Source organism: Zingiber officinale, chromosome 6B, assembly GCF_018446385.1.
Source record: "Zingiber officinale cultivar Zhangliang chromosome 6B, Zo_v1.1, whole genome shotgun sequence".
In the NCBI taxonomy this organism is placed as follows: domain Eukaryota; kingdom Viridiplantae; phylum Streptophyta; class Magnoliopsida; order Zingiberales; family Zingiberaceae; genus Zingiber; species Zingiber officinale.
In genome coordinates this window covers 13,388,672-13,414,352 of record NC_055996.1, presented here as the reverse complement: position 1 = coordinate 13,414,352, position 25,681 = coordinate 13,388,672, and the positions used below count along the sequence as shown (strand labels likewise).

Below are 25,681 nucleotides of genomic sequence, written 5' to 3'. Positions count from 1 at the left end.
GTCTGTATGGCCCGTTTTGAGGGGATAGATTCGGGGTACAGAAGAAGCCTGTTTTGGAATACCCATTTAAGTGGGAGTTGATTTGAGGGTTGACTTAGATTTTAATTAATCTATCCTAGGTTTAAATCCTAATTTCCCTAAATTTTCCCCTATTCCTATTCTTTCTCCCCGATTCATTCTTCCCGAAACCCCCCTTCTCCGGCGATTTTCCGCCTCACCGATGCTGAGCTCGCGATCCCCGGCTACTGGTCGACGCCGCCGGCTGAGTCTCTCTTCTCCTTGTCTGCTCGTGCGTCTCTCCCTCCTTCCCTCACGTCTCTGCTCGATGTCGCCGACGCTACCCTATGCCGTGCTGCCAGCGGACGCCGCCCGACACTATGATGCTTGACGGACACTGAGCCACAGCGTCATTGATCTTCGATCGCCTCACTGTTGCCGGGATGGGGGGAGCTATCACCTTCTCTGGCATTCCTTGTGCGCGATCGTCGACGATTCGGTATCTAGGGCACTGCGGCGATTGTTTAGATACATTTTGTTTGGAAATCTTGTAGATTCAAGGATTGTAGTTTACAGGTTTCCAATTGCGTTGTTTCTCCTGTTTTGGACTAGGGGAAGGCATCGGAACATATCCTAGATGGAATTCATCCGGGCAGATCACTGTCCTCTGCATTCTTGCGGCCAAGTAAGGTTTCGGTTGACGATTTAGGGGCTATTTAAGGTGAGTAGAGCTCTGTTGGTTAAGGATTTCAGTAAACTAATTCCTCTATAGCTAGGTTCTGGATTTATTTTGTTGAAGAAGTGGTGTAGGGATCTTGGTAGTATTCAGCAGGGGTTCTTGTGAGGTTGCGAGTATTGATATGCTGCTACCTCTTAAGGTAAGTGATGTAGATGTATTGGTATGTATTGTTATATTTTCTGTTGACATTAAGTTAGGAATTTTAGATTGGAAACTATGGATAGTTGGGAGTTTTAAGAGTGTAAACCTAATCTGAAATTTATTCGGAATGTTTAGGTTTGCTTCGTTTTGGGTGATCATGGAAGGTTGAAAGAAGGATTAAGGTTTTACTTCTAGTTGTAAGTTGTTGCGTTTTGGTTAATTAGTTGTTGATGATGATTAGTTGATATAGTTGGTTATGTGATTATTCTTAGGATCATTGGATTGATTGTGATTGGATTATCAGATGTGGGGGTTAGGGATTGATTATGTGGAAGAATTATGCATGTTGGATTCATGATGTTTAGTGGTTGATTTAATCGATTAAATGATTGAATGATTATCGTATTTGGAAGTATTGTGATATGTTGATTTGGGTGACTTTTTGGAGATGAATCGTGTATAAACCCATGCTAATAAGGTTGTATGATTGAGGATTAATTGGAGGATTTATCAGAGATTAGATTTGAGTGGAGTTATCCTAATTGGGTAGAGATTTTATTTAGCTAATTTACTTCTTATGAATTTAGCTAAATAAAATATATATATTGCTTTATGCAGGACCCTGGTGTGGGACGATCATCATGAGGTGGGGTTTGTTTTATCACGATCGGCAGATTTAAGGCGGGTATTTCTTCCTTAGCCTCCATGTAGATTTTCTTGTACTTAGTGCATGGTTATTATTGGATGAATTATGTTGCTTTATCTTATATCATGATCGGTTGTTGTTTTTCCTGCATGATACTTATGCTTGACCCTTGTGATGATCTATTTAATTTATATACAGTCTCCACTCTTGATATCTACTCTGTTGTGATTACACGTGTAGAGTATGTCTTGTAGGGATTGTCAGGTTGTTGGTATTCCTATATTGATTGAGTATATGATGTGGACTGTACATAGGTGGGTATGTGTTATAGGAGTTATCTTGTTGACCGTGCATTTACATGTGGTGTGTACATACGTATTTATCATGTACTTTTGGAGGAGTTGTGTTGATTGTATGTTTGGGGTATGCACACGTGTCTGATGTGTTTATTATTGGAGGATACATGTTGATTGTATTTATGTACATGTGTCTTGTGGGATTATTGGAGATTTTTAGTTGATTATACATGTGTAATTGTGTACATATGTTTGGGGGGATACGTGGAGGTATCATGACGATTATACTCATGTTGGAGGTATTTATGAGGTTTGGTGTTGTTGCATGGATGATGATTATATATATATATATCATGTTCATCATTCACTGCATCTGATGACCATTGTCTCCCTTGTGGTTGAGAGAGTCATCAGTTTGGTTTAGCGCCGCACACTCGGCCACTCATGGGTAGTGGTAGCTGGAGCAGTTGTCGCTCGTCCTGTCGTGCCACCCGGTCACGAGGTTTAGTGAGATCCGGCGTTGTGAGCAGTCAGGGACCCTGATGCTATGTAGCTAGATAGCTACTAGTGGAATGTCCGCCTCGACCACTATATAGTGGGCTGGAGGATAGTACAGTTGTCACGGACGTAAGCCTCTCGGCCATACTGGGGTCGTGGTGTCTGGAGAGGTGTCGGGGGTGACCATGGATCATGCATACACAGTTATTATTCCTACATTTGATGCGCGGTGCATCTACATTTGCATACATGCCTAGTAGATACTAGTTGCATGTGATTGTTGTTGTTGCACTTGATTGAGATATGATTGTTGCATTTGGTTGTCATGCTGCATACATGTCATTTATTTTACATGTATATGCAGTCGTATTTATATTGCACAGGTGTCACGGGTATATCTGTTGCAGATCCGGTGAGTTTACTGATCATTGTACAATGTGTTGATTCCAGATTGGGTATGTATCTGTCATTATGTTAGTTGTGGTTTGTACAGTTTATATGTCAGGTTATTATGTCAGATATATTTAGGTGCATTGATTATGATAGTATGATCATGTTCTTTATTCCCTACTGAGACTGTATACTTTTGATCTCCATATTTATATATAGTCCATGCACTATCTTTTCTATTACCCGCTGAGTTACCTATACTCACCACCGCATGTATATCTTTATGTTTTCAGGTAGATTGTTAGAGTGTCGTTCGGAGTATCCTGTCTGTCGGGTCCTACGTCACATCCGAAGATCGTACTTATTTTCTTTTGCATATCTTTTTATTATTTTTAGCATTGTATTTATGTGTAGCCATGTGGCTATCTTATGGTTTTGGTGTTGTATTGTGTTTAAGCCGTGCCGGCATGCATTGTATTTATTTGGTTTGTGTGGGCTTTCCTTCGTTTTTCCACTGTGTTTTAGTACAATCGTGTGGGTTGTTTTATATATAACTGCGTGGTTGTGATTGTTTCATTCTAGCCGAGTGGGCTGTTATTATAACTGCGTGGTTGTGTATATAAATATTCCAGGCACATGTGACTGATGTATTTTTCTTGTATTGATGCTTCAGATTGTCACCGGTACAAGGGAGATGCTGTCGGATTTTTGTCTAGCAGAGACTCCTTTGGGGGCGTGACACCCCGGGTGAGTCTCTACCGAAAAATTTCGGCAGCATCTCCCTTGTACCGGTGACAATCTGAACTTTACATACATGCAAAATACATCAGCCACATGCGGCTGGAATATATGTGCACAAAAGAAACACAACCACGCAGTTAATATTCACAGCCTACCCGGCTGGATAAAAGAAATGAAAACAATCATGCAACTAATATGTAGCCCACACGGCTTTAACAAAAACACAACGGAAAGTCGAAGAGGAAACCACAAATACAAAAGTCCACAAAAACACATCACAGATACGAAGTCTGTAGTACAAGTATCAAAACATAATCAGTACTCAAAATACAACGAATACGAAATGTGGATAAGGAGAAACAAAACCAAAACTCATCCCTCGGATATGACACGGGAAATGGGACCGGCTGGCAATATGCTCCAAGCATCTCCATATCATCTATCTACTGCCTGAAAATCAAAATGGTATAGACGGGGTGGTGAGTACAGGTAACTCAGCGGGTAATGGACAGAATAAAGCATGGTTTGCATAATAAATAGGAATCAAGAATATAGTCTCCTAAGTAAAGAATAGAATCATGCTGTCAAAAGTATAGTACATCTAACTATATCTAATACAACAATGGTATATGAATGAACCTGACATAATAAATGCACATAACATAAATGTACATACCCGAAAAGAATCAATACCATGATACCATGGTCTGTAACTCACCGAGTCAACAACATACTCCTGACACCTGTGCAATACATATATGACTGCAAATATATGTAAAGTAAATGACATGTATGCGGCATTGCATCCATATGCAGCATACATACCTCAAACAAATGCAACAATACACAATCACATGCGACTAATATCTAGTAAGCATGTATGCAAAAATATCCCCACAGATGCACCGTGCATCATATGCAAAAAGTGCATGCATGCTCCATGGTCAGCCCCGCCACCTCTCTAGACACCACGACCCCTGTATGGCCGAGAGGCTTGGGTCTGTGATGACTGTACTATCCTCCAGCCCACAATAAAGTGGTCGAGGCGGACAATCCGCTAGTAGCTACCTAGCTACATAGCATCAAGGTCCCTGACTGCTCACAATGCCGGATCTCACAAAAACCTAGTGACCGGGTGGCACGATAGGACGAGCGGCAACTGCTCCAGCTACCACTACCCATGAGTGGCCGAGTGTGCAGCGCTAAACCAAACCAACTGATGACTCTCTCAATCACAAGGGAGACAATGGTCATCAGATGCAGTGAATGATGAACATGATATATATATATATATAATCATCATCCACGCAACAACACAAACCTGCTAAACACCCCCAATAACCACGACATACGTAACTACACATACTACTATGCAAATGGAATGTTAATCATGTAAAACTCATAACGCATACCAATCACAACCTAGACAGGTATAGACCAAAAATATCCAATACAGTCATCCCTACAACACTCTACATGTGTATATACAATAGAGTTCCAGATAACAAGGATAGAGACTGTAACGAATCGAACTTGATCATATCAAGGATCAAGCAAAAGAGACAAGCAGGAAAACAACAAATAATCAGATTTAAGGAATGCAACCTGTCACGCCCCAGAGGAGTCCCTGTCCGAAGAAATTTCGGCAGCATCTCCCCTGTACGGCGGACAATCTGAAACTCTTTACATATCCACATACCTTAGCCACATGCGGCTGGAATAATAGCAGAAATAAAATACAATCACAGACATTCCACGCAGTTTATATAACAAGTAAATAGAACAATAATACTCTGACTCGAAATCAACCCTACTCAACTACACTCGTAAAGCTCAAATCCGATTTTTACTACTCCACTACACTCATAAAACACAAATCCAACAAACTCACCTCTTCTGCCGTCCAGGCAGGCATGTAGTAAAACATATCGAATAAAAATCCATCAACAAGGACAATCCACACAATATCCAGGTATCAAACAAAACCAAGTGTAAACATGGTCAAATAAGAAGCAAAACAAAACCAAAAGATCCATAAGTCTTTGGGGTCTTCAGGGGACCAGCAACTAGAACTCTCTCCTGACAGCATCATCCTGAAATATAACAACAATGGAGGCGGGGTGAGTCCAACACTCAGCAGGTATAATTGATATGCAAAGTAAGGAAATAACACCTAGCACTAATCATGCGCACAGTCTCCTGATAAAATAAAGGTAATGCAAACCGAAGTAAACAGGAGAGAAACTGTACTAACCAGGACCTGGTATAAGGACAAACAGTCCAAGTGGCATAGAAATCCTATATGCATGTCAAACATAGGTATCCAAACAATATACAGCATATAAATGTAGCAAACACAAACACAAGCAGTAAATGCATCATGCATAGGATGCCAATGTCATGGTCACCCCTGACGCCAGTCAGCCAACTCACAACAAAAGTGGGACCAAGTGGGTAGGGCTGTGACAACCGTGCACTCCGCATCACTACTCCTGATGAGTGACCGAGAGAACGGGATGCTGTCGGAGTACACACATACTCCTACCCCAAATCATAAATGGGGGAGCGCAATGCTCTCATCTCCCGGTACACTATGACGGGGAGGGATCTCTAACGTACTACACGTTGCGTCACACTACCCCTGAGAGGACCAACGGAGCACCGGAAGAGCAAACTGATGTGCTACCACGCTGTATCACGCTACCCATAAGGGTCACAACGGAGCACCGAACAGTAATGAAAACTGGCAATGTGCTCAACAATAATGGAGCAATCTATCACACAGCATGCAATCATGCGGATGGTGCATGTCACTAAGCATAGTAATATACTAAACTAATCTATGGACATATAATGATGTGCACCATAGTAAACAAATCATATCAAAGTACACTGATCAAATAAGGTATCAAACCTAGGTCCTGAACATGGTGAAACATGGTTATATCACTACCCCTACTAGCATGTGTAATCAGGTACATAACAACACGAAATGCAAAACAAACAATCATCAAGCAGGTAACAGGTAATCGGGTAGTGATTAACCGAAACAAATGAGGAACATAATTAATGTAACTTGTTAATTTCATTACTATGCATATCAAAGCCAATAAGTCAAAAGTACCCGCCTCCAAAAGAAAGGTCCAATCAGGTAATCGAGATACTCGTCTCGTATCAATGTCCTGTAATAAATCGTACAATTTAGCTAAGTTTAATTATAACTCAAATAGTTAAACCAAAACTATTTTCCTCCAAAAACCCTAATTAAATAGTTAATCACAATTAACTATCCCTAATCCAAAGCTTAGGGTTTCATTCCTAACAAAACATATCAGAAGAAACACACTTACCCTAATGTGCGAACAACAATCAGATGCCTATCTCTCAACCAAACATTGTTCTGTTGAAATCAACCCTAGCAAAGATTCAATTTCTTCCAAGAATCAATCTAATATAGCAACAGAACAAATCCTCTATTGTTTAAGTACTAAACAGACCTGACCTTAATCTGATCCAACATTACTTGGTGAAGAGATCCAAATGTGATTGCAAGGAGGAAAGAACCCTCCACTTCAGAACTGACGAGGAGAGTATCATCGATGGTTATCCTCTTCTCCAAACTTGAAGGGCAATGGATCTCAGGCTAACAGCTCGGCCGCGCAAGGGGTACAAAACCAAGCTATCTTTCAGTCGTAGTCGGCCTTCCACACTATTGGTCTCGGCCAAGACCAATCACCTCACTAGATCGGATTAGGGCACAGATAGCAATTGTCGGTGGTTAATTGAAGAGACATAGGGCACAGATAGAGGTTATCGAAGCTAGGGCTCGGGCGTGTGGCTGGTATCGCTGGCGGCCTGGCTTCGGGCGGCGGCTCAAAATGGTAGTAGCGTCGGCGGCTGTGAACCCAACACCAGGGCACACGGCTGGAGGCTAGGCTCGGGGTGGCCGGCGCTAGGCCTCGGCCGTCGGCTGTGGCGGCGCTGTCACTCGGCGGAAACGGCAGAGCAATATAGCTAGGGCAGAGGAGGAGAAGGGTTCGGCTCGGGAAGGTAGAAGAAAAAGAAGAGTAGCGGCTCGGGAAGGAAATGGATGGGAAGAGGAAGTGGCTGAGGGGTTTAAGGCTTCTGCGAGGAAGAAACCGCCGGGCCGGCGGTTAGGGCACGCCGGCAGCTCGGGTGCGCGAGGGAAGGAACAGCGGGGCTCGGCATGGGTTCGGCGTCGAGGGAAAACCGGAGAAAAAGAAAAGAAATAAAGGAAAGAAGAAAAGACTTTTCCTCATTAAAATGGGGTAGCCTAAACAGGCTTCTCCGGACCCCGTTTTTATTCCCGTTAACTCGTCCGTACGAGCTCCGAAAAATTTCTAAAAATTTCAGAAAATTTCCTCAATAATCGCCTATTTTCCGGTATTTTACATTCTCCCCCACTAATAAAAGTTTGGTCCCCAAATTTCGTTTTCTACCATCAGCAAGTACTAACAACAGATATAGAGTATAAATGCTGAACGATAAATAAATCACATACCTCAAGTGGAAAGATGGGGATATCGAGCTTGGATAGTATCCTCGAGCTCCCAAGTAGCCTCCTCATCCGAATGATGCTGCCATCCGACTTTAACCAGCCGGATAGTCTTGTTCCGCAACTAATGCTCTTTCCGATCCAGAATTCATACCGGAACCTCCTCGTAGGTCACATCAGGCTGTACGAGAACTGAGATATATGTCAGCACATGTGTTGGGTAAGATACGTATCTCCTCAGCATAGATACGTGGGATAAGTCGTGAACTCCTGCCAGGGACAGCGATAGTGCCAGTCGATAAGCTACCGCTCCAATCCTCTCCAAGATCTGGAAAGATCCAATGTATCGCGGAGCTAACTTATCTCTGAAGTCAAATCTCTTCACCCCTTTCGTGGGTGAAACCCGCAGAAATACATGATCGCCTGCAGAGAACTCTAAGAGTCTCCAACTCTGGTCTGCATAACTCTTCTGGCGATCCTACGCCTCTGACATCCTCCGTCTGATAATACGGACCAACTCTGCCTCATGTTGAACTCTATGAGGTCCCAACAACTGGGCCTCCCCAACCTCATCCCAGAGGGTGGGTGTTCGACAAGGCCTACCATACAACGTTTCAAACGGTGGCATCTGGATTGCCGAATACAAACCGCTGTTGTAGGCGAACTCTACCAAGGACAAGTGGTCCTCCAAACTGCCCTAAAAATCCAATACACATGTCCTCAGCAAGTCCTCTAGAGTCTGAATGGTCTGCTCTGACTGTCCATCTGTCTGCGGATGAAAAGCTGGAGCTGAGTGCTCAAGGCCTACTGTAGACTCTGCCAGAATCGAGACGTGAACCGAGGGTCTCTATCCGAAATAATACTCAATGGGCCACCACGCTTCCTCTGCGCAACTCTGATGATTTCTCGGCAATACTGCTCTGCCAATCGATCCAGGAAACAAATCTTCCGGATCATTAAGAGATACACGGATTTGGTTAATCGATCAACGATTATCCAAATCGCGTCATGGCCTCGTCATGTCCTAGGCAAATCCACTTTAAAGTCCATGGTAATGGGTTCTCATTTCCACTCAGGATTAGGAATCCGCTGAAGTAATCCTGCAGGTCTCTGGTGCTCAGCCTTCACCTGCTGACAAACAAAACATCTAGCTACGAAATCCGTGATGTCTTTCTTCATGTCGTTCCACCAATAGGAACGCCTTAAGTCTCGATATATACGGGTCCCGTCTAGATGGATCGCAAATCGAGAGCGGTGTGCCTCCTGAAGTAGCTCCTGTAAGACCGGATGAGACTGAGGTACGCACAATCTGCCTCGGAAGTGTATAACACCCTCCTCATCTCGTGTGAACTCGGTCTGCTGCCCGGAAGCTATCTGGCTGCAAATAAACTGCAAATATTGATCAGCAGCCTAGGGATCTCGGATCCTCGTCCTGATCGACAACTGAGCAACCATGGTAACCAGAGTACCCTGCTCTGTCTGTCCTTACCCCTCAAGGCCCAAATCGGAGAAACCTTAAATCAAGTTTGTGACCACAACTCGATGGCAAGCTAAAGTTCCTCCGGACTTTCTGCTAAGCACATCAGCAACCACATTAGCTCTCCCCGGGTGATAGCTAATGATACAATCATAATCCTTCAAGAACTCTATCCATCTCCTCTGTCAGAGATTAAGCTCCTTCTAAGTAAACAGATATTTGAGACTCTTATGGTCAGTGAGAATCTCAAATGTAACGCCATATAAAAAATGTCGCCAAATCTTCATGGCAAAAATAATGGCGACTTGCTCCAGATCATGTACAGGGTAGTTCTTCTCATGATCCTTCAACCGACGAGAAGCATAGGAGACTACCATATCGTGCTGCATCAGAACAGCGCTCAAACCCTGAATAGATGCGTCGGTGTAGAGGACATATTTGTCCTCTCAAGAAGATAAAACCAAAATCGAAGCCGACACTAATCTCCGCTTCAGCTCCTAGAAGCTGGTCTTGTCATCCTCAGTCCAAGTGAACTTCACGCCTTTCATGGTCAAGTGTGTAAGTAGCATAGCAATCCGTGAGAAACCCTCAACGTATCTCCGAAAATATCGAGCCAAATAAAGGAAGTTGCAAGCCTCTTCTATAGACTTCGTCTACTCCCCACGGTAACAATCTCGATCTCCTGTGGAACCACGGTATACTTCTACTAGTGACCGTGTGTCTCAAACATCTCACAGAAGACAACCAAAATACGCACTACTGATCTTCGCATATAGATGTTCCCATCGAAACAATCTCTAGAACTATGCAAAGATGATGTGCGTGACTCACCGTGGATCCGAAATAAATCACAACATCGTCAACAAAGACAATGGAAACTGATCCAAACATCCTGGGAATACCAAAATCATCCAGTCTCTGAAAACATCTAAGGATTCCTAAACCCAAATGGTAAAATCATGACCCATAATGTCCGTATCACAGACATTTCTAACCATAAGATCCCTGACAATTAGTTTGAAATATAATCACCAACAATACAAATCACCAAAGAATATATCCACCAGTGTGAGAGCAACGCTCCATCACAAGAAATACCACATACGTGGGAGCAACGCTCTACCACAAACAATCCGAAATATATAAGGGCAATACTCTATCACAAAACAACAATAATATGTGGGAACTCCGCTCCACCACAAACGATCCTTAAGTGTCCAAGGCACCTAACTATCCAACTAGAGGCTGCACGAGATCACTCAACCACATATCACCGTGGGCAGCCAAAGGTATAACAATCCAGCAATCAAATCAAACTCATCGTCAAATCTATCAACATCGTAGTGAGTCACCCACTGATAAAAATATGGGTTGACAGGGTAATCCAACAAATGACATAATGCAGACACTCTACATCCTGCATTCAACATAAGTAGAATCATGGTGCTACCAACAATACACCTAGAACACTTGCTCACACAACATATGTATGATCATCATAATCCTCCAATTATTATACACCAAACACACACACAAGTATAAATCAGTGTGATACCTCCAACAATACCTACCGAACTCGTGTGCATATATCAACATAGGTATAATCGACAATACACCTCAAACAACCTCACATGGCATATATACACCTATGCCAAAAGTATAATGAACGTAATACTTCCAACAAAGCATACTAAACCCAGGTGCACTCAAAATCAAACATAATAAAAAAAATACCTCAGATACCACATCAAACCCATATGTACATATCACAACACCGATGTAATCGACAAAATACTTCCAATTAAGACACTCAAACACATGCGCACATACTACGACACAGATTAAATCAACAAGATACATCAAGAAAAATACCTAAACTCATGTGCACATCCCACAACATAAATTAGATCGACAAGATACTTTCAATAATACAATCAAATACATACACCGAACTACATAGCTATGATCCACAAGGAACCTACAACCCATAACAGAACATGTATACCTATACTATTTGCAAATGGACAGTCTACCACAGGACTCCTACAACACATAACAATCATAATATACATGCAACATAGACATGCATAATCAGCATACTAGCTCAATCAAAGAGTCCAACCTTATTCTACCAACACTCATAGGTTACGGGTATACCTAAACAAAATCGTGCATAGGTATCAAGCAGGAATACATCAATCATAGACACCCCAAAATAAAGCAGCCTAATCATCCAGTAACAACCCTGCTCTAGTTCAAAGGAAATCACCAAATTGTCAAATAACTAAATTAGTTCATGGGTCAATTCAACACTAAATACTTCAACTCAAACTAGAGAATGTCAACCCACATAATATCATATGTATTAATGTGTACGACCCAAAAGAAAAAAAGTCAGAATTCAAGAACATCAGACACTCTCATTTTTATCCTCAAAAATATCAGCCCACATACTATCAGATGAATAAATCTCTACTCCCCAGGAGAGCTAGTTAGCATTCAAAACATCAAATTATTATTTATCCACATAGTTCAATATCAGAGGAAGCATATATCAATTTTTATCATCCTGTTAACTAACCACAACTAGCCAGATTTTATTAAAATCTCATAGGCACACTCAACCGTAAAACTCTCTAGCACCCGATTATAATCTGATCATCGACTATAATCATTCAACCTGTGAATATCATACATAACACTCACTATGTCACCATCAACGACAACCCAAATAATAGATCATCAAAATAGTTATCCACTAATAGATCATCAAAACAAATATCTAGTAATAGATCATCAGACAACCACATAACATTACTCTCATAAATCATTAGAAATCAACATATCACAATATCTGATCTCACAATATCCCTCAATCTCAACCATTCTCAACAATGATCAAACATGATAACTCCCCAATGACCAATTTTCATCGTATCAGGTACCCTAATATCCAAAAGATATGAGTATAAAAACTCTACTGGCTAAGTCAACAGAAATATGTAGATATCATCCATTACCCAGCTAACAATAGCAGAGGCTGGTATGTGCCTCCATCTCCTACTAGTAGTAATAGAAGCTAAAACTACTGATAGTATGTTATGAAAAATATCCAGAGACTATAACCCTTGATCTCTATTAAGGTCAACCATGCTCAATGGCTAACCCATCACATGTAATATGTGTTACAACAACCAGACAGGTACTAAATAAAGATTGCTAATACATGTTATAAACTATAAAATAAACATCATACCTATATGCCGTCTGGAGATGTTCCGTCGTTGTCTAGTCCCCAAATTAACCTTAAAATTTCAAATGAGAAAAATCACCGAAAATCCATATAAATCCGAAACGGAAGTCCGAAACATAACCATAACGGAAATCCGTACAAACCGAAACAGATATCCAAAAATCTAGAACACCAAAAGTAGGTATCATAACCCGCTCTAATACCAATAAATTAGTATCAGATAAATCTCAAAAATCCAACACACGGAAATCAAACAAGTATCGCCAAACTTTGGCGCTCTGATACCATATCAATTGGTATCAGGTTATACCAACTATCCAAAATACGAAAACAAAGATCGAAAAACTTAAGCTCTGATACCACTAAATTGTCACGCCCCGAAGGAGTCCCTGTCCGAAGAAATTTCGGCAGCATCTCCCTTGTACGGCGGACAATCTGAAACTTTCTACATATCCACATACCTCAGCCACATGCGGCTGGAATAATAGCAGAAATAAAATACAATCACAGAAATTCCACGCAGTTTATATAACAAGTAAACAGAACAATAATACTCTGACTCGAAATCAACCCTACTCAACTAAACTCGTAAAGCTCAAATCCAATTTTCCTACTCCACTTCACTCATAAAACATAAATCCAACAAACTCACCTCTTCTGTCGTCCAGGCAGGCATGTAGTAAAACATATCGAATAAAAATTCATCAACAAGGACAATCCACACAATATCCAGGTATCAAACAAAACCAAGTGTAAACATGGTCAAATAAGAAGCAAAACAAAACCAAAAGATCCATAAGTCTTCGGGGTCTTCAGGGGACCAGCAACTAGAACTCTCTGCTGACAGCATCATCCTGAAATATAACAACAATGGAGGTGGGGTGAGTCCAACACTCAGCATGTACAATTGATATGCAAAGTAAGGAAATAACACCTAGCACTAATCATGCGGACAGTCTCCTGATAAAATAAAGGTAAATGCAAACCGAAGTAAACAGGAGAGAAACTGTACAAACCAGGACATGGTATAAGGACAAACAGTCCAAGTGGTATAGAAATCCTGTATGCATGTCAAACATAGGTATCCAAACAATATGCAGCATATAAATGCAACAAACACAAACACAAGCAGTAAATGCATCATGCATAGGATGCCAATGTCATGGTCACCCCTGACGTCAGTCAGCCAACTCACAACAAAAGTGGGACAGAGTGGGTAGGGTTGTGACAACCGTGCACTCCGCATCACTACTCCTGATGAGTGACCAAGAGAACGGGATGCTGTCGGAGTACACACATACTCCTACTCTAAATCATAAATGGGGGAGCGCAATGCTCTCATCTCCCGGTACACTATGACGGGGAGGGATCTCTAACGTGCTACACGCTGCGTCACATTACCCCTGAGTGGACCAACGGAGCACCGGAAGAGCAAACTGACGTGCTACCACGCTGCATCACGCAACCCATGAGGGTCACAACGGAGCACCGAACAGTAATGAAAACTGGCAATGTGCTCGACAATAATGGAGCAATCTATCACACAACATGCAATCATGCGGATGGTGCATGTCACTAAGCATGGTAATATACTATACTAATCTATGGACATATAATAATGTGCACCATAGTAAACAAATCATATCAAAGTACACTGATCAAATAAGGTATCAAACCTAGGTCCTGAACATGGTGAAACATGGTTATATCACTACCCCTACAAGCATGTGTAATCAGGTACATAACAACACGAAATGCAAAACAAACAATCATCAAGCAAGTAACAGGTAATCGGGTAGTGATTAACCGAAACAAATGAGGAACATAATTAATGCAACTTGTTAATTTCATTGCTATGCATATCAAAGACAATAAGTCAAATGTACCCGCCTCCAAAAGAAAGGTCCAATCAGGTAATCGAGATACTCGTCTCGTATCAATATCCTGTAATAAATCGTACAATTTAGCTAAGTTTAATTATAACTCAAATAGTTAAACCAAAACTATTTTCCTCCAAAAACCCTAATTAAATAGTTAATCACAATTAACTATCCCTAATCCAAAGCTTAGGGTTTCATTCCTAACAAAACAGATCAGAAGAAACACACTTACCCTAATGTGTGAACAGCAATCAGATGCCTATCTCTCAACCAAACATTGTTCTGTTGAAATCAACCCTAGCAAAGATTTAATTTCTTCCAAGAATCAATCTAATATAGCAACAGAACAAATCCTCTATTGTTTAAGTACTAAACAGACCTTACCTTAATCTGATCCAACATTACTTGGTGAAGAGATCCAAATGTGATTGCAAGGAAGAAAGAACCCTCCACTTCAGAACTGATGAGGAGAGTATCATCGATGGTTATCCTCTTCTCCAAACTTGAAGGGAAATGGATCTCAGGCTAACAGCTCGGCCGTGCAAGGGGTACAAAACCAAGCTATCTTTCAGTCGTAGTCGGCCTTCCGCACTATTGGTCTCGGCCAAGACCAATCACCTCACTGGATCGAATTAGGGCACAGATAGCAATTGTCGGTGGTTAATTGAAGAGACATAGGGCACAGATAGAGGTATAAAATCCAAAAGGGTATAAGCTATACAATCCAGATACTGGGAAGATAATCATCATCCGAGATGTCATATTTAATGAAGAAGAAGAAGGGAATTGGGAATCTTGAAATGAAGATTACAACTTCTTCCCGTACTTTGAAGAATAAGATATGGAGCAACTAAGGGTGGAACAACCAAGGGTGGAGCAAACAAGAGAGGAACCTACTACTCCACTAGTAACACCAACATCAAGTATTCAAGAAAATTCATCTGCATCAACTTCAAGTGAAAATTTAAGTGAGAGAGTACCACACTTTAGAAGCTTACGGGACATTTATGAGGTAACTGAAAATCAAGATAATGTTACTCTATTTTGTCTCTTTGAGGATTGCGAGCCTATAGATTTCCAAGAAACTATAAAGAGCAAAAGGTGGAAAGATGCGATGGATGAAGAAATCAAAGTGATAAAGAAGAATGACACATGGGAGTTAACTGCACTTCCTAAAGGACATAAGGCGATTGGTGTGAAGTGGGTGTACAAAATAAAGAAGAATGCCAAAGGAGAAGTTGAAAGATATAAAGCAAGATTGGTGGTAAAATGCTACAGTCAAAGATTTGGCATTGATTATGATGAGATATTCGCTCCCGTTGCTCGATTAGAAACTATCAGACTAATCATTGCTTTAGTAGCTCAAAATAAGTGAAAAATACATCAAATAGATGTAAAATCTGCTTTTTTAAATGAAGTTCTTGAAGAAGAAGTCTATATTCAGCAACCATCAGGTTATGAAGTTAAAGAACAAGTAGACAGAATTCTAAAATTGAAAAAGACTCTCTACAGGCTAAAGCAAGCACCAAGGGTATGGAATAGCCGAATAGACAAGCACCTGCAAGAGAAAGGCTTCATCAAATGTCCTTATGAACATGCATTATACATTCAGAGTAAGGATAAAGATGTTTTGATTGTATGCATATATGTTGATCTTCACAGGAAGCAATCCAAGTATGCTTGGAGAATTTAAAGAAGCGATGACTAAAGAGTTTGAGATGACTAATATTGGGCTCATGACATATTATCTGGGCATTGAGATGAACCAAAAGGAAGATGGAAGCTTCATCTCACAAGCAGGTTATGTAAGAGAGATATTAAAGAAGTGCAAGATGGATGACAGTAAGTCTATAAATACCCCAGTAGAATGTGGAGTCAAGTTATCAGAGCATGATGAAGAAGAAAAAGTTAATCCAACATTTTTTAAGAGTTTGGTTGGTAGTTTACAATACTTGACGTGCACAAGGCCTGATATTCTTTATGCTGTTGGACTTGTTAGTCGCTACATAGAAGATCCAACTACTACCCACCTTAAGATCGCTAAGAGAATTTTGCGCTATATTAAAGGTATAATAGATTTTGGATTACTTTATTCAACATCTAACCACTTCAAACTTGAAGGATATAGCGACAGTGATTGGGATGGAGATATAGATGATAGAAAGAGCACTACAGAATTTGTGTTCTTTATGGGAGATATAGATGTCAAAAAAACAGTCTATTGTCACACTTTCTACTTGTGAAGCGGAGTATGTAGCTGCGACTTCATGTGTTTGTCATGCTATTTGACTCAGAAATTTGTTGAATGAGTTAAGGTTACCACAAGAAGAGGCAACCAAGATTCGAGTTGATAACAAGTCTACAATAGCACTGGCAAAAAATCCAGTCTTCCATGATAGAAGCAAACACATTGATACGCGATTTTCACTATATCAGAGAATGTATTACAAGAAAAGAGGTGCAAATGGAATATATAAAGTCTCAAGTTTGAAGACTTCATCAAGATGCGATATTTGCTTGGAGTCACAAAATCAAGTTTAAGAGGGGGGTGTTGGAAATTAAACTTTATTTTAGATGTTGATAAAATTTGTGAAGATAAAAGGATGAGGTTGTTGAGTTGTCATGATAAAAATAAGAGTTTCGTAGAGATAGAATATATATATATATAGATACAATAATGATATGCTGCATAACTTTTTCATACGCTCCTTGCACAACTACCACTATGACAATCCTAATCAACATTTTTATTTTTTTGTCATCTTTTTTATTTTTTACCATCTTTTTTTAGTTTTTTTCCCAAACAGCCTCTTCTCATTTTCTTTCCTCTCTCGACGCAGCCGCCGCCATCCTTCTGGGTTGCCACCATCCTTCGACGCTGCTTGCCCAGAAGCGACTCAGTGCCAGACGCCGACCCACCCGCTAGACGCCTCTCGCCACCTTCATTGTTGCCTGCCGAGTGAGACTCGGCGCCAGACACCGACCCTCACCGTTACTGGGACTACCCCAGCCGCCAGACACCCCTCTCCGCAAACTAGGTTTTCCTCTCAACGCCATCCTTCTTCATTGCTGCCGCCGTCCTGGAGCAACTAGCGTACTAGGATTTCCTTAAGACGCCGTCCAACTCTGTCCCTATGAGATCTTTCAAATTAAGGTACGAGGAAAGCTTGCTCATGGAAATTGGAAATTGGAATGAACACTTTATTGTAACCTATATATTTATATGTACACTTTATTTTAATCTAACGAAACAGCATGCTCATGTAAATTGGAATGGACCTAGAATAACAACAATACGACGAATTTTGTAGAGAATTTAGTAACGAAACAGCGGCTATTGTTTGTGTTTTGAGGTATTTCTAACTTATACTAATGATTGACACTGTTTACTAGAATGAACAATAAGTCAATTATAACTATTTTGTTTCTTTGCTCATATTTTCCTAGAGACAACAGATTACTTATGTTTCATACAATATAAATCATGAAGTATGTCAACCATTTTTGGGGTTCTGTAATTTGGACCATTCAGATAACCATAATCTCATCTATGGTGAACTTGAAGTTTGCCTACCTCATCAAAGGTGAAACACCATCCTCTTTGGTAGCAATAATTTCATCCATTTGTGTTCCATCAATTCGTGGTTGGCTTAGTTGGAGGAGAATGCACATAAATTCTTTGTCGGTGACATTAAAACTGAAGCCTCTATCGATGTCATCCCCTTCCCTTGTTTCATAAACCTAAAATTGAAGGAATCATCCTTGTGCAAAGTTTGTACATACTGTGTGCAAATGCACACGAGTGAAATAGAATAAAGTTTAGTTTCTTCTATAGTTCCATATTTTCTTAGCAAATCAACTGTCCAAAAAAATTTATCTCACAAAAAGAATCATTTTGTAAACAGTGAAATGAAGGCGATTTTTAGTAAAATGATTCATAGATATAATCATAGTTGTTGATATATAAAGTGATTTCTTATGTCTTTATCTGATTAGTAAAATGCTTCATGAGATATAATCTTAGTAAAATGTTGATATATGGTCTGACTAGTTCAACCCAATCACAGTCTTTTTTTATATTATTTTTTCCAAGAGTCTAGAGCAGTACTAAAATTATCACCACTTCTCACTTTTTCAAAGATCATGTTTTAGTACTAAAACGATACATTTTGATGTCACATTATTGCCACATGAGAATATTGTTTTATGTCTATTTGATTTAGTATACTTTTGTGACTATACTGTTATATGCAGAGCTTCACTTCATCTGACATTCCCAGTAATGGAAGAAAATGACAGTGAGGCCCAAATATATATTCCCCAAGTTGCAGATGATCGAAAGTAAAAAATTGGAATGAAATTCTCATCATTAGAGGAGGCATTTTCATTCTATAACCAATATGCATGAGAAGCCGGATTTAGTGCTAGGCTAAATAATATCAAGAAAAATAAGATGACAAATGAAGTTGTCTGGAAACAATTTGTATATTTTAAAGAAGGGCATATAGATCAAATGCGGTGGAATAATCATGCAAAAGGTGATCAACAGACAAGGAAAAGAGCACATGGCGAAGTTAGAATTGGTTGTCAGTCAAAGATTTCACTTATCAAGGAACAAACTGGATCTAATTGGGTTGTCAAAAACATCATGGAAAGTCATAAGCATCCACTCTCAACTCCTTCAAAGGTACATTTGCTACGCTCACATCGTAATATTTCGGTAGCAAAGAAAGCATTGACTCAACAATTTTCAGAGGCCAATGTGCCAACTTGTCAACAAATGCGATTATTAGAGATAGAGTATGGAGGTCCTGAGAGGGCGGGTTGCACAGAAAGAGATATTAGAAATTTTGAGAAAAAACTCAGGGATGAACAAAAGGGTATCGATGTTGAAACACTAATTGAGTTATTTGCATTTGAGAAAGAGAAGAATCCAACTTTTTTCTTTGAATATGAGACTGATTCAGATAATAGATTTAGCAGGTGTTTTTGGGCAGATCATGTATCAAGGACGACATACAATGTATTTGGTGATGTAGTTGTATTTGATACGACATATAACACCAGCAAATATGGGTTGATTTTTGCACCATTTGTAGGAGTTAACCATTATCATCAGACAATTGTTTTTGGTTGCGGCTTTATAAGTGATAAGAAAACTGAGTCTTTTGTTTGGTTTCTTAACAGGTTCATAGAAGCAATGTCTAAAGGTGCACCAAAATCACTGATCAGGATCCTGCTATGACGAAAGTCATTGCCCAAGTTTTCTCTCAAACAATGCATTGATATTGTTTATGGCATATACTGAACAAATTCTCAAATAAATTACACCCTTTGACTTTTCGTGACTACTATCAAAGTATTAAAAATGTCATTAGAAATTCTACAACACCTGATGAATTTGAGAATTCATGGAAAGAGGTTATCAAATGTGCTAACTTAGAGAAAAATGATTGGTTGTCATTGATGTATGAATTACGACACAAGTGGGTGCCAACATATTTTAGTCATGTATTTTGTGCTGGAATGCCATGTAGTTAGAGATCTGAAGGCTTACATGCATTTTTCAAGAGATATGTCTCAAATAAGAATTCATTGATGAATTTTATCACTCGTTTCAATAGGGCACTGAGACATCAAAGACACAATGAGTTAGTTACTGACCATATTGATATGAATGAGCATCCCAGAATTAAGACAAACTGGCCAATGGAAACTCAAATGGTTAAGAAGTACACGAAAAAGAAATGGATGGAGTTTCAAAGTGAAATGACTGAAAGTCATGGTTATTATGTCCAACAAGAATCTATAGGAATTGGGTCAGTGGTTTACCGTGTGATGAATTTTCAAAATTGTTCTTCCTCCAAACCAAAGGTCCTCAAGCATGACAAACAGAGGGACTACATATCCTGTAGCTGTAGGAAATTTGAGTTCGATGGCATTCCATGCAGCATATGTTAGCTTTTTTTCGTATCAACCAAGTGTTTCATCTACCTGATAAGTATATACTCAAACGATAGACACGAGATGCAAAGGTTGGAGCAATATATTCATTGGGGGAGCAAAATTTCATCAATGATCCAGAAAGGATTTTAATGTCAAGACACTCGAGGTTATCCAATAAAGTTTCAATATTAATTGACGATGCATATTTGACTGATGAGGGGACAAACTTCTTGGATGAACAATTTGATTTTATCTACAGCAAAATTCAAGAGATAAACATTAATAAAAAAACATGCGATAATAGAAGTCAAAGGAATAAATCCATGGATGAGACTCTTATTATTATTGATCCACCTTTAGTAAGAACAAAGGGATGTGGGAAGAGATTGAAATCATTAAAGGAGAAGTCAACCTCAAAGTCCCGGTTATGTCGTGGATGCGGGCATCAAAGTGTGTCACATGACAAGCGCAACTGTCTAATTTTATAGTAAGGGTATGTGTCGATTAATTTTGTATTTGTATGATAATTTTATTTGTAAAAAATTCTCTAATACAATTTATAAATATGTTGATATGTCTTGCCAGATCAACTATAGATAATCATCATAATAGCGATAACGATACATATGAAGAAGAATTGGCAGATATTGATGGTAATATCAAAGTTTTATTAAATTATAGTAGTTATTTGATTGAGAAATTGAAGTTAATAATTGTCTTCATTATTATAGGTTCTAACAATATGCACTAGGATGAATGAAGGTTTTTAAAAACATCAACAAATCACCCTGTAAGTAATTTATCCTACAATTCTACTTATGATTGTTAAACTACATAGTTGCTTATGTTTGGCATTTGAGTTGCTTTTATTTTGTATAAAGAAAGTGCTTGGATTATTACGTTTTCAAAATTACTTCACCTAGTGTTTTTCTGCCCTTTTATGTGAAGTCTCCGAGTTTCGAACTCTACTTGTTATATAACATGATTGTTATATATATAAAGTTGAATATTATATAATTATATTTTCCTTCGTTGGCGTGTTCATCTCTATTCCACGAACCTCTTAATTGTGTTTTTTTTTAAAAAAAAAAAAAGTCTATTTCGTCTAATTTGTATGAATCATTTAACAACTCTCAACAAGACGGCTTGGTTGACTTTGTTGAATTATTTATATTGTATGGGGCATCTTTTTGCCTATTGAGGATAGAAATATGTTTCTTTTCCACGAACACTCGTTAGGATTATATAATATGATTCCTTTTATAAAACTAATGTTTCATGTTCCTTCTTAACTGTCATTTTATTTCATTTCACAGGAATCAAGATTTGCATCTGAGTTGACAATTGCATCAACTTCACTTTCAGTTGTAATATGAAATTCCTTTGTGAACATGATTGGTGCCAAAATTTGTCACTCAAATATACTAAAAAGTGACTCATGAATGCTACGGTTTACATATTTGGATTAAACATTTTCTTCTATAGATGATGTATCGTGCTCTTTCATGTTATTTTTTTGTTGAAGTTTTAGATGACTTGTCATGCTTCTGAATTATATTTGTATAGTTTAAAAATCAAAGTATTGTTTTAGAGGTCTATGAGTGTGTGATTCAAATTTATTTAGTAAATAAATATTGTGTCATCCAACGATCGAGCGACTCCCAAGAAATCGCATTGTGAATACAGACGAAGCAATCATTTCCACATATACGCATCGACGTCGAATCCGGACCTCATCAAGCGTCCTGTATGGGCTTCCCATGGATGAGGGATCTACTCAAGGTGAGGGTCGACGTCTGATGGTGGTGGCGGCGATAACGTCGAGAGAGGAAAAAAAACCAAAAGACTCGGATTGTGAAAAAAAAAAAGATGGCACTAAGTCACTTCTGGGCAAGCAGCGCTGAGTCTCAAAACTAAAAAAAGATGGTAAAAAATAAAAAATAAAAAAGATGACAAAAAAATAAAAATGCTGATTGGGATTGTCATAATGGCAGTTACGCAAGAAGCGTATGAAAAAGTTATGTAGCATATTATTATTATTATTATTATTATTATATATATATATATATATAATGTTTATCCAATAAGACTATAAATATGCATCTCTTTTCAATGAAAAAAACAAGTTGAGTTTTGTTCTATTGCTCCTCTTCCCCATAAAATTTTTCCTCCTCTTCCACATTTTCCTTCTCTAATTTTTTTTTTACTTCTTCTCCCATCATTTCTTTTTTCCAACGCAAAGCCGCAGAGTAGCTCCGGCCTTTAGAGATCGACAATGAGTTCCGTTGCTTCTCATGAGTCCGAGCTGCCGGTGGAAGTATCCGCCGCGATCCACCCGTCGGAGACGGTCGTTTTCAAGTCGAGGCTGCCCGACATCGACCTTATCAACTACCTACCCCTCCACACCTACTGCTTCCAGCGGCTCTCGGAGTTCGCCGATTTCGACTGCCTCATCTCCGCCGCCGACGGGAAGGTTTACTCCTTCGCAGAGACCCATCGGTTGTGCCGTAAGGCCGCCGCCGGGCTGGCCAAGCTCGGCGTCAGGAAGGGTGACGTCATTATGGTGCTGCTCCAGAACTCCCCTGAATTCATATTCACCTTCATGGGCGGCTCCATGCTCGGCGCCGCCACCACCACCGCCAATCCATTCTCCACGCCAGCGGAGATCTATAAGCAGTTCGAGGCCGCCGGCGCGAAGCTCGTCGTCACGCAGTCCGTCTACGTCGACAAGCTCCGTAACGAAGAGTAACAATTCTAACTAATTACTATTTCCGTTTCCGTTGAGTTTGTGATTTCGTACGAGTGAAAAGCAGGATTTTTCCGAGAATCGGTGAGGGTTTGACGGTGGTGACGACGGACGAGGTGGCTCCGGCGGGCTGCACGAGCTTCTGGGAGGTGGTGGGGGCGGCGGAGGAGATGGAGGAGGAGGCCGCAGTGGAGGCGGATGATCTGGTGGCGCTGCCGTTCTCGTCAGGGACGACGGGGCTGCCGAAGGGGGTGATGCTGACGCACAAGAACCTGGTGTCGAGCATCGCGCAGGTGGTGGACGGCGACAACCCGAATCTGCACCTGAAGGCCGGCGAGGACGTGGTCCTCTGCGTGCTGCCGCTCTTCCACATCTTCGCGCTCAACTCGGTGCTTCTGTGCTCTCTAAGGACCGGCGCCGCCATCGTGCTGATGTCCAAGTTCGAGATGGGGGTGATGCTGCAGGTGATCGAGCGCCACCGAGTGTCGATGGCGGCGGTGGTGCCGCCGCTGGTCCTGGCGCTGGCAAAGAACCCCGAGGTGGAGAAGTACGACCTCAGCTCCATCAGGATCATACTCTCCGGGGCGGCGCCGCTGGGAAAGGAACTGGAGGACGCGCTCCGGAACAGAGTACCTCAAGCTATACTCGGCCAGGTTCATCACTACTATCCAATCCATTCCAGTCGACTCGACCCAAAATAATAACTTACGATCCATTGGGTTCAGGGTTACGGCATGACCGAGGCTGGGCCAGTGCTGTCAATGTGCCCTGCCTTTGCTAAGCATCCGACTCCGGTTAAATCCGGCTCATGTGGTTCGGTCGTGAGGAATGCTGAGATGAAAGTGGTCGACCCGGATACAGGCTTCTCCCTCAGTAGGAACCAATCCGGAGAGATCTGCATCCGGGGTCCTCAAATCATGAAAGGTAACCAAGTCGAATGTTACTAGAAATTTAGTTTCACATATAGCTAGCAAAGAGCAAGTTTCCAGTAAAGTAAAATAAGACTATATATAGATTCAATATTAACGGAAGTTTCGTGCATTGAATTGTTCTTTTTATATATATATAACTCACTCAAGAATAAAATTTTAGGTTATTTTAACGATATCGATGCCACATCGAAGACGATCGACATTGAGGGATGGCTGCACACTGGAGATATTGGATATGTCGACGATGATGATGAGGTGTTCATAGTGGATAGAGTGAAGGAGCTCATCAAATACAAAGGTTTTCAGGTACCAAGTCTCATATTCATCCATGGCTACCAAATTATAGCCTTGTTGATTCTCTAATAAACTCAACACAGGTGCCGCCGGCCGAGCTTGAATCTTTGCTAATTAGCCACCCGGAGATTGTCGATGCGGCTGTGGTCCCGTAAGCTCAACAATAATTCCTAACCCCTAAAATAAAGGGAATTCAACATTGAACTTTTTCAATATATTTTATTACAGGCAAAAGGATGTCGCAGCCGGGGAAGTCCCGGCCGCTTTTGTGGTTCGAGCTATCAATTCCGACATCAACGAAGAAGCCATAAAAGAATTCATATCCAAACAGGTGAACCGATATCGCAATGTCAATACAAAAGAATTTGCATGAAGAGAGAGTTGTTTTGCTAGGCCTTGATTTTGATAGCTCTACATGTTTCAGGTGGTGTTCTACAAGAGATTGCAGACGGTTTACTTCATCCATTCCATTCCTAAATCAGCAACAGGGAAGATACTGAGGAAGGAGTTGAGAGCCAAGCTCGCAAGTGCTTCTTAATGAGTTGAATCAATTGGGACTTTCTCTATTCCTTGTTTACTTCCGCTGACGTCCCTTTGCTTTGCTTGAATTATTGCACTTGTTTGGTTCCTTGTTTACTTCCGCAGACGTGTCTTTGCTTTGCTTGAATTATTGCACTTGTTTGGTTCAGAAAATTATTGTTGGAGACATTATCGATAATTAGTAAACATTTGATTATGATTTAGCCTTGGCGTTGCTTTTGGATTTACTTCTACACTCACTCTTATGTTTACTTCGGCAAAAAATTTTTGGTAGAAAATGGTGAACTCGGGTTCGGTAGCGCTTGATAGAGAGATCAATCATGAATCATTGAATATCTTCTCCGTTTACTTTGTGCGATCGTTCACAAGTAAACATATCTAAGCAATATATTTCGGTAAAAAAATTTCTTTTATGCTTGACATGTTCTAGTCCTATACTAAATATGAGTATATTCTCAATTTAAAAACCAACTTTTATATATATATATATATATATATATATATATATGTGCGTGTGTGTGGGGGGGGGGGGGAATTCTTAATTTAGTCCCTCATTATTTGACGTAGTCCTGATTTCGTCCCTAATTTTTCAATTGACTAAATTTAGTCATCTCAAATCCCTATTAAAATAGACAGGAAGATTTATTTA

At 40.2% G+C, this 25,681-nt stretch overlaps 1 protein-coding gene across 1 annotated transcript; it reads left to right on the top strand.

The window, feature by feature from the left end:
* The first annotated feature begins 22,780 nt into the window (after positions 1 to 22,780).
* Positions 22,781 to 25,235, top strand: LOC121992030 (4-coumarate--CoA ligase 2-like). The gene is made up of 7 exons (XM_042546142.1): positions 22,781 to 23,265; positions 23,334 to 23,919; positions 23,992 to 24,190; positions 24,359 to 24,504; positions 24,576 to 24,643; positions 24,721 to 24,823; positions 24,917 to 25,235. Exons 1-7 carry the CDS (start codon positions 22,796 to 22,798, stop codon positions 25,028 to 25,030), a joined length of 1,686 nt encoding a protein of 561 aa, XP_042402076.1. The 5' UTR covers positions 22,781 to 22,795; the 3' UTR covers positions 25,031 to 25,235.
* Positions 25,236 to 25,681: the final 446 nt, after the last annotated feature.

Coding starts and splice junctions, on each gene's coding strand:
- LOC121992030 (XM_042546142.1), top strand. CDS start 22,796: ATGAGTTCCGTTGCTTCTCATGAGTCCGAGCTGCCGGTGGAAGTATCC. Junction 23,920..23,991: donor CTCAAGCTATACTCGGCCAG/GTTCATCACTAC, acceptor CATTGGGTTCAG/GGTTACGGCATGACCGAGGC. Junction 24,505..24,575: donor TCAAATACAAAGGTTTTCAG/GTACCAAGTCTC, acceptor AACTCAACACAG/GTGCCGCCGGCCGAGCTTGA.